The sequence below is a fragment of the Mustela nigripes genome, chromosome 5 (genome assembly GCF_022355385.1).
Source record: "Mustela nigripes isolate SB6536 chromosome 5, MUSNIG.SB6536, whole genome shotgun sequence".
Classification (NCBI taxonomy): domain Eukaryota; kingdom Metazoa; phylum Chordata; class Mammalia; order Carnivora; family Mustelidae; genus Mustela; species Mustela nigripes.
The window spans coordinates 75,639,989-75,650,774 of NC_081561.1; the positions used below are offsets into that span (position 1 = coordinate 75,639,989).

Sequence of the window (10,786 nt, forward strand, 5' to 3'; positions counted from 1 at the left end):
GAAGCTCTTATTTTAGTCCTGGTGCCATCTTTGTGGGGAGGAAGGAGCATATACTTTGGAGACTTGTGCCGCACAGTGGTTTGGATTTGTTAACAGCACTAGTCAAGGAACACAGTGTGCTGAAAAAAATTGCCAGACGCCAAACGAGATAAGGAGCGTCCTGTGAGCAGTGACAGGCTTGAACACTCCCTGCAAACAGACAAGGGAAGCGATGGCTCTGCCTAAGAAATCTTGTCCTTCAACTTTGACACCACAGATTTTTTTTTTTTCCAGTTGCTGCTGACCATATAAACAAACACAGGAACTTCCTGATAATGGAATGTCTTTATTTTCCTGTGTAATTTCTACCTCTGTTCACAACATGGGTATTTAATACAGCAGAAATGAAATGGTGTGCCTGAATGAGTAATCTAATAATTAGATGATCTGATATTAAGAAATAAATGAAATGTGTGATCTATTCTGTAATTTAGTCTATGATCTATTAGATTTTTTCTTCTTTCTTTCCTTACGTTCCATCTCTTTTGTCCTTTTTCGAGTTTTTTTTTTTAAACTTAACCTTCTAATCCTTTGAATATCTACTTCAGCTATAATTTGACAGATGATTTAATAAGTATTTAAGTTTTCCTCTTCTCCCTTCACTGTCTCTTCTTTCTTGGCTTTTTGTTTGTTTGTTTGTTTTCTGCCTTTTGTGTTAGATTTCCTCAAATGTCTGGCAAACCTAGGTTGTTTATTCATAATTATAAGTGAGGCACAAAAAAGGTACTGGCATTGTGCCTCACAGAAGATTACCAAGGGGGTAAGTCAGATTTCTCATGGGACAAGGTCCCCCAAATACCTGAACGTTAGTTCTTTCTTGGGCCCATTTCTGGGGAGGATTTTAGAGCATGTGAGAGGTATAAAGTCAGATAACAGTATTCTCAGAGCCCAGTGTGGGTGTGGGATGTGGGAGTCTCACTGCTCAGGATACAGACTTTCACTGAATCACCCTCTTTTTTAGGACACATGTGATGGCTTGAAGAAGGAGCGTCAGTTCTTCATGTCTCCCCGGAGGCTCTTTGCTGTAGGACTATGGTTCCTCTCACCTCAGAGTAGAGTCTTGTTCTCTTAAATTCAGGCTGCTTTGTTACTTACTTTGGGCAACAGGATATGGCAGAATTGACAGTATGTCAATTCCAAGCCTTGGACTTCAAAAGCCTTGTGAATTTTGGCATGTTCTCTCCACCTGTCAGTGACTACTTCCTCCTCCTCCTCCTCTTTCCCATCCCCCTACCCCTCTCCTCCCCTCCTCCTCCTCCTCTTCTTCCTGGGAAAAAATAACTTTGTTTTGTTTGATGGGAAGATGTCTAGTCTGAGAAATTCTGAAATTGGTTTTTGGTGTCAGTGGCCTTGGTGACCTTGAACACACTGAAGTGCACAGTTTCACTCAAGGGCTGGGACTCACTGTGACAACATCACCAAACTTTCCATCCCTGAAGCAGGAGGACAGGTACACAGACATGTTCTTGTGGCATTTCTTGAAGCAGTTGTACTTTTGGATTTAGAAGAGGTAGTTTTTGTAGATGACAGTGGTCCTCTGCATTTTCACTTTGGTCACCACACCAGACAGAATCCACCTCGGATAAAGACATTACCAGAGAAGGAGAATTTCTTGCCAATAGAAGTGCCCTCAGTGGCATCCTGAAGCTCAGACCAATGTTTATGTAGTATTTCTGGAGCTTCTCCTTGCCAGTTTCCCCAGGCCTGACTTCTTTAGATGGAGCATGGTCTGACCCATTTGCCGAGTTTCCACCACTTCCCCTTGTAGTAGAGCTGGTTGTTTTACACGTTTGCATTATTTGTCTGTCCTCATATCCATTTGAGTTTTTCCATCTGCTCTAGAGATCAGGATATTGGAGTCTTATTTTAAAAATATTCTTAAGGCATATTTAGTAAAACTACAAGTCTAAAATATATGAGATATCCTAATTCTTTCCCCAGGTAATGTTCCTTTTCCATTATTAATCAGATATCCCTAAATATGAATATATTTAATAAGTATATTTTAATGTATTTCCTATTTTTAAATGTATTTCAGTGTTTCACCAGTATTTGTTAAATGACTGGGTTGCAGATTCTGAACAGATTTTTGGTCTTCTTAGGTATTTAATTATTAAATGCCTTTGTAGGTATTTAATAATTAATTTAATTATTTAATTAATTATTTAATGAAGTCCCTCATCTTTCTGATTTCTAGCCCTTTTTGCAATATCCTTGTACCCAATTACCCTGGTCTTCAGCCTTCTCTAAATTGTTTCTGACCTGTTTTCATTTTCATTTAGTCTCCACAGAGTTCTGAACTCATGACTCATTTATCCAACCTTGTGCTCTCCCTTCAAAACCAAACTTCCTATTCGCTCTCCATGGTGTTTGGGCTGTAGCTATCCCTTGAAGACCCCAGCCTGGCTTATTCTTTCAGTCCTCATGCCTCCGATTAACTTCGGTGGTTTAACAGAACTGTTTACCTTGCCCTGCATCTCTGCAGACCTTGGGCTGGTCTAGCCCTCCTGAGGCCCACCTCTCCCAAGATCAAAAAAGGGGGTTCAGACATCCTGAAAACTTAGGGTCTTGTGATAGTTATCATATTGAGCAGAACACTCATAAGAGATCAAGATTGATTTGAACATTTGAAATGAACTTTACAATTGGCTTCCATCTATGGAAACCCATGAACAAGGAAAGATTTTCCTCCCCTACTTAAGAAAGAAAACAATAAATCTTTGTTTTTTGGATACTATATGGTGCCCTATATTTTGCCTGATTCCTTCAAAAGACACGAGGTTAATAAGAATAAATATGATTCTTGGGCATTGTAGGAGAAGAAGGTGGACGGATGGTCTCGTTCTTCCTTGCAGTATTTGGTCCACTTCTGAACCTTGTGTTTCGACCTATGCACTCACCAAATGAAGGAGATACAGAGAAGCTAGAGGCTGTCTAGAGGAGAACCTTCAGGGTGGGTTGTAGGAATGCAAAGCTGTATTATATAAAGAGAGATTGAGAAGTCTGGGAAGAGGAAGTTTGGAGAAGAGAAGGCTTGGAGTGGTTGAGGGAGGACAAGGAATGCAGTTTTCATCAGAATCACCAAATCGTCGTGTGGAAGAAGGAAGAGATAACTCCAAGGGATTGAAGGTGACTCATTGGGGCCCAGAAAGACACAAAGGGCTCTTTTTAAAAAAAAGAATAGTTCATAGCCAAAATATGCTGCTCAGGGAGAATATTCTGGACCTCTAGGCGACCAAGCATAAAGTGGATGACCACTTGGTGGGGATGTTGTAGAAGGGATTGACTCATTGATGGGATGCTCTGACCAGATGATTTTAAGGTTTCCTTTTATCCTGAGATTCTGGAGTATTTGAAATTGTCATGACAGGAGATTCCAGCACTTTTTTTTAAAACTAAAATCATGATACAGTGCACGTTTTTAGATAATCTAGGAATAAGTTATTTCTGTCTATTATAATGGTTCATGACATATTAATGTATGGATATGTTCTGTTTACTCATATAGCAAATTAGAGCTCTTTTTTGGTGAACAAGTGCTATTGAATATTGTTGAAATAAAACTGGCTGCTTTTTCCCCAAATTAATCACTTGGGCTCAATTAAGATAAGAGCTTAACAAATGTCAGTTTCGGCCCCAGTTTCTGGGCTAAAAATATTTATCTTTTTTCCCTTTTTTCTTTGCTCCTTCCAAATTAGTAGAAAAATGATATAGATAGTATCACTGACAGTTAAGAATATAGTAGATCTGGAAACTCCAGTTAGGAGGACCTATTACTGAATAATTTAGTCTCATTTCTTTCATATGGGCTGAACTTCACTCAGCTTTATTAATTTCTCTCCCCATAGACTTACTTTCTCTTCTCAGTCTGAGTCCTCTACATTTATTTCTTTGTCCCTGGACCATTTCCTGTGTTTTGACTAGAGATTGGTCATTTGTGAACGTATTTGTTTCTCCCTATGGATGCCAAAAAGGAATCTTGTCTTGTACATTTTTGTAATTTCCACACCACCTATTCCCCTCTTCTGCATAAAGTGATTCTCAGTAAATGTTTGTAGTTTCAAATGATTTCTATCATAAACTCATTCTGTTTCTTTGCCACAAGTTTGGTTTAGCAGTTAATATGCTAGCACTCATTAAATATCCTCTATAAGAATGTGATGAACTTGTCTTGGAAGTTAGAGGTCATTACCATTATGTGAGAAGACCACAGACCTGGTGGCTCTGAGTGTATAGGAACATGGCAGAAAAGAAAATGCATTTGACAGTTAAAAAAAAAACCCAACACCCATGGCATTTAAATGGGGATGGCCTTTTCCTGTAGTCTGGAGCCACTATTTCCCAGTGCTTAGACTGAGTTGTAAAAGAGAAGAGGACACTTGGATCTCATTCCTGATTTACCACCAACCAGCATTGTAATGTTGCGCCAAGTGCAGGGTCTTTCTGGTCTCCATTTCTTCATCTGTAAAACAAGGAAGTACAATTCACTGGATTTGCAGCTTCTACCAGCTCTAATATTCCTTGACAGTAAACTGAGAGAGTCCCCCTATCTCTGACATTGTACCCTTTGCTTCTACTCCTTATAAGGTGCGCAACTTCAGACAAGTTATTTAGCCTCTGAGTGGCTCTGCTTCCTAACTTACAAAGTGGGGACACCTATTTCTTAGTGCTGTGATCAGGATCAAATGGGTTGTTGCATGTGAAGTGTTTAAACAGCGTCTGGTGCAGAGGCAAACCAACTTAATGTTGGTTCTTTTATTTTGCTACTTTGCTGAAAATATGTCAGTCAGTCCATCCCCTGTTGTTAAAATTACAAACTAATACCTGATGTGTTGCCTGGCATAGAGAGGATACCCAATACTGGTTTTAAAGCTATTTTCTATTCTTCTTTCAAGTAGCATTATATAAAGTTGTATTCAGAATATCTTGATCACTCACTTACTCTGGTCCCCAATTTGCTATCCTTAACTTGTCCTATGTAATTCTCAGTGTGTTTGTTTTTACACAGCTGATCTTTGGCTTCTGTCTCATTGTCCCATGTCCTGAGACCATGGAGAGACTTTGACCTTGCATTTCCATGTTCACAGAACTCATCAGTAGTATGTGGAGACAACTGGCACACAGAGATGTTGTCTAGGGATATCTGAGTCTAATATTCTAATGGAAGGCTCAGCATCAGGGTGCTTCAGTCCTTCTAGAATTTTTATTTTGGCCTGGGCAGGGTGTTACATTGATGACTGGTAGGTGAATCATTTCAGGTCAGTATATTAGAAGTTTAATTATAACTATTTAGCATTTTGATCTGCAATAAGTTCTGTTCAAATTTTGTGGATGTGAGGAAATATATCCCATGAAGGTATGAGAGAGAAAGATATGAAGGAAACCACAGTGGGGGTCTTGAGTCTTAAGGAGTTTGTGCTGTTATTTAATGTGGTGCTTTAGGTATTCTGAGTGCAATAATTTAGAAGATGTTGCTGACACAAAGAAACTCATTGTATACAAATCCTTTTGTATATGTAATACCCTTTAATCCTTACCACTCTTATTTGATTTTTTAAATCTAAGGGCCAACTGAATTTCAGAGAGGTTAAATAATGTGCCAGCGGGTAGCCAAACCAGAATGTGGACTTGGGTCTTCTGACTCTACAGTGTATGCTCTAGAGTGTTCAGAGAAGAGAAGGTGATGCTGTTTCTGCCAAATAAATCTTGGATAAAATGAAGAAGCTCCTTGTACATTTTGTTTGTTTTAGTATTGTTAGGCTGTAGCAACATCTCTGATTGTCCAAAGTGGTCCACAATTTTCCAACTTTGAATTTTTGACAGAGTCATGATTTAAAGCTTGAAGCATATGATTATGAGATGGTGGTTCTCAATATTTACCACAATCTCCCGGCTAACCACACAGAAGCCAACTCTTAAGATTTCCTCTGGGAGAGTAGAGAGATTTTTCTCCCCACATGCAGTCCAACTCCATGGGAAAACATTAGCAGTGACAAATGACTCTCTGAACGAATGCTCAAATCTGAGGTAAATATGAACCTTTATTCCTCCACAAGAGGAAACCACCATCAGAATATTCTCTATGATTGTTTGAGAGACGTCATCTGAACACTTTTGGTCATTATCTCTTAGCCTTCAGGAAAATTGTTGTAGTTCTTTAGCATGCAGTGAGAAGTGTTGTATCTTGAGATGAAGTCTGTGTACATTGATCTTCATAGATATTTCTATTTATTCCTTTGGCAGACATGGACAGAGACATTTTTGAAAAATAGTTCAAGTCTGCGGACAGACAGAGCAGAATATATTTTTAAAAATCTACCACAGAAAGGATAATAATAGCTTCCTTGACGGAAGACAACAGACAGGCATAAAATATAAAGGAAATTATTTTGTCCTGGACAAGAGAATTGCTGTTACAGCAAATTTTGACCTTGTCGCAGTCTGGATAACTCTTAGGTTTTAAACTTCCACCCCCACAGACCCCAGTCCACAGAGGAGATAACTGATCTGGGGCTTAGCAATATTGGCAAGGTGGTGCATTATGGGATTTAGCTCTAGAGTGTTTGCTCTGCAAGGAGAGAACTGCAGGAATTTTAAGAACTTGCATCAATTCCCTTGTGTAGAAGCAGTATGTCTAAGTATATTTCAAGTAAATCCTCAACTCAACACATAAAGCTGCAGTTACACCACACCTTTAAAAGGAAATTAGAGCACGGGAATGAGGCCAGACTGACCTTCATCCACCGTTTATCTCTTCAATTGCCCTGTCAGTCCATTTCAGTCACATGTTAAAGAGGCTTTCCTTTCACTGAGAGCAGTTCACCTCCCCTCCCACTCACCCCACTACCACATCGGTGTGAGGCAGTATAGCAATGTGCTATGTGTTTTTTTAGACATGGTTTCTCCAGCAAATTGATTCATTTCATAACTCTTCTTATGACAAATTTTTAAACGCTAAGTCATCATTTCCCTTTTTAAAAAAAAAATGTCCTCAGTAATGGTCTTAGGAAGGTAGATTCAATCTGGAGAGTTTAAGACAAAACCTCAGTCTTTGACAAGCGGCAACAAATGCTGGGGAGGATGTAGAAGAAAGGGAGCCCTAGCATCTCTTGGTAGGAATGCACACTGATACAGCCCCTGTGGAAAACTGTATGGAGGTTTCTCAGGAAGTTGCTGGAGGTGCCATATTATCCCGCAGTTCCACCTCTGGGAGTACGTCTGAAGGATATGAAAACGCTATGTTGAAGAGATACCTGTGTCCCATTTAGAGCGGCATTATGGACAAAAGCCATGACATGAAAACAACCTAAGTGTCCATGGATAGACGAATGAAAACAGTGTGATATCTATGCTTATATCCATGTAATGGAATAATATTCAGCTATAAATGGAACTGTAAAAAATGCTGCCATTTGTGAAACATGGATGGACCTTGAGGACATTATGCTCAATGAAATAAGTCAGGCAGAGAAAGACAAATACTGTATGATCTCAGTGTGGAATCTAACAATAACAAAACAAAAACCCAAAGTCATACAAAAGGTAATCAGATTTGTGGTTGTCACAAGTGAGGGGTGAAGGAAATGGAGGAAAGTGGTCAAAAGGTATGAACTCCCACTTAAATGAATAAGGAAAGTACTAGGAATGTGATGTATGATGATGACTATAGTTAACACTGTGGCAGGGGATATATGAGAGTTGTTAAGAGTAAATCCTAATGGTTCTTATCACAAGGAAAAAATTTTTTTCTTTTTCTTTTTTTGCATCTCTTTGAGATGATGGGTGTTAACTAAACTTATTATGGTCATCATTTCACAATATATGTAAGTTAAAATCACTATGCTATATACCTTAACCTTATGCAGTGCTGTATGTCTTTTATATATCTCAGTGAAACTGGGGGGAAAACCAGAAAAGCCATCAGTCTTTGAAGATATACAATAATACCTTTGTGGCATAATAACTAGAGTACATGCTCATTAGGACAATTTGGTGGCACCATAACTAGCGTCATTTATTTATGTTACTGCTTGTTTTTCAAATGTAATCTGGGAGAGAGCAACAGTAAGTAACCATTCTACCCACTCCAGTAGAGATGGTGAGATTCCTTGGGTTCATGTGGAAAACATAGCAATACAGATAATTTCACAAATTCATAAAGCTAGTGATTTATCTATGTAACACTTAAAATTTGTATTAATTTTATCCCTGATCACATGTTAGAAATAGATCTCATTGCTTGTAGAGTTTAATGATAACATTACCGTCTGTGTGTGTATGTTTGGGGGGGGGTGGTAACTTTGAAGACAAACATAAGGTACGGGTTGTACCTTAGAACCTGCCAGTTGGTGGACTGGACATTTGCTTTTGTTTTTGGTCATCTGCATTGAATAAGTACATTTTGAACTGTTCCAAGCAGGTCAGGATTATCTGACATTGTTCAGGTTGTGCTTTGGTGTTCTCCTGTTGACCTTTTGTCTGTTACTAGACTTTGGTTAAGTAGGGAGTCACAACATGGGTATCCTGTCATTTCAAATTCTGGCCAGGTCTTGTATCTATCTCAATGTCTATCTATAATGTAGTCTTACTGTCTGATGGGGGTTGCTAGTGAGAAATATACAAGTTTGAAACAAAATCTATTTTTATTTGTGTGGAGTGATGATCAATAAGCCATCCATTCTATTTGACTTAAACTGATCGCAGTAGTAGGTTATGGTCTCTTCAACACAGTACTGACACCATGACTGTTTTTAATGACTTCCAACATAGGAAGAAAAACTAAGAGCTCAGAACTCAGGGTGGGTGTGGTAGGGGAATTATAGTATAAAAGCCATATGTTTTAGAATTGGTTGTACTCTATGAGTTTGGAAGAGCTCAGGTATGTTTTGGGTTAGTTCAGTCCCTCAAACTATTCCTTTCAAATGTTTTCTTTCAACCAAATCTGAAACACATTTTGCCAAAACCTTTTTTCCCTTAATTTTTAAAGCCATGTGTATTTAAAGGGACATTTAATCCATATGTTTTGGCTCATTTACACTTAACTCATCAAGATATTGTTTTTAAGAGCTATTTGAGCTCCACGAAGCCCATTTTATAAGTCTTTTCTTCCGCAGTACTAGGAAGTTGTGTTTTGCTGGAAACAGAAATTGAACCCACAAAATAATTAAGTTCGGATGAAAATTGAGAATGTACAAGATTTTTGAGAGCCACCAAAATTTACTTAGAAAACTATGTTATCCTCTTGCAGTTTTTTAGTTACTTCTTCTAAGTGCTGATATGCTTTAGCCAGGATGCTAAATTTGATCATCTATTAAATCTTTCTTTCACAGTTAAATGTCTGAATGCTTATTGCCCAGAATGTGTTCTTTAGTGTAAAGGATAAAAGCAAGTTCAAGAACTAAGAATACAAGTGAACTCTAACCTCCTTTAGAGGTGAATGTGGAGCTGTAAACTTGGACTTTCAGGGTGCCTTCCTTTGCTGTTCCCACCAGTATTTCCATACAGTTCTGCCTGCCCTTTCCTTCAAAGTTCTTTCTGCTGCATTGCAGGGAGGCAAGGAGCGGTTGCCGCCCAGGATCTCACTGTGTTATATCCTCTGCACCTCCAGGATCCTCAGATTTTCCTGCTGGTTAGAGATGACCGTAGGGCACGTATGAAACATATAGTGGATTTCCCATCTGTCTAGTATTACCCCCAGAGGTGCAGGTTCTGAAGACGTTCCTGGAGAGAACTCCAGAAAATCAGTACATGTTTTACATAGAGTACACATAGACAGTGGCTCTGCAGAGTTGTGAGGCTGAAAAGCTTCTGAAGTCAGTAATGACCTAAAGTTATAATCTCATCGTCTAAGGGAAGTTGAGCACCTCTGAAATAAGTTTTGCCCATTGAGCTTCAATAGCCAATGAAAAAGAATGGCCTTTTCATTAAGAAATTAATAACAACAACAAAAAAATGTTCTACAACTCAGTTTCATTCACATGCCTCAGAATTGATTGAGAAAGATTTCTAGAGTGCATAGAATTGTTGATACTCTTCCTTCTCATGTGTGAGTAGACAAAAAGTAAAAATTGTTTTCTTTTTTTTCTTTTTTAAAAGATGTATTTATTCATTTGAGAGAGAAGAGAGTGCACATGGGAAGAGGGAGAACGAGCGAATCTCAAACAGACTCCCCCACTGAGCACAGAGTCTGATGCCAGCCTTGATCTCATGACCTGAACCTAAATTAAGAGTTGGTTGCTCAACTGACTGAGCCACCCAGGTACCCACGATCTTTTTCAATTAGAGAAGATGTGAATAAAAATGAGCATGATTTTTATATTGATAGTGAAATACAAAAATGTATGTTATGATTAGGTTAATATCAGTTGATATAAATAAAAATCTTCTGGATCTTAACAATCTGAACACCTGAGAGTAAATTATATTTCTCCAAAGGCTAGTTTTTACTATAAGGAATCAAATTTGTTATACAATATTAATGGGTATAATGAGTTTGATAGGGCAGTTTTGTGTACTTTTTATATCTTTCCTTTTAGAATGAACATATGCTCTTTTCTCTCAACACTGAATTCAGAGTATATTTATCATCTGAAGCTCACACCAAGATTGCCCTTGACAGTTAGGTGTACTGTCCATAAAGAAGTAAGTTGTCAGTCTACATGGAATTCTTGAAAAGTTCAGTATCATTTTTTAAGGTGACTATTTGATTTGGGAACAGATATCCATCATTCTGAACTTTTCAAGCCTC

General features: G+C 38.4%; 1 protein-coding gene across 2 annotated transcripts in view; it reads left to right on the forward strand.

Annotated features, from left to right (window-relative positions):
• The window catches only part of TRMT11 (tRNA methyltransferase 11 homolog), a 155,147-nt gene extending 144,921 nt beyond the window's left edge, over positions 1-10,226 (forward strand). For both annotated transcript variants that reach the window (XM_059399140.1, XM_059399141.1), the window contains one exon: positions 10,135-10,226. In XM_059399140.1, the coding sequence (XP_059255123.1) occupies positions 10,135-10,216 (82 nt within the window). In that variant the 3' untranslated portion in view covers positions 10,217-10,226. The remainder of the gene's footprint in view (positions 1-10,134) is intronic.
• Positions 10,227-10,786: the final 560 nt, after the last annotated feature.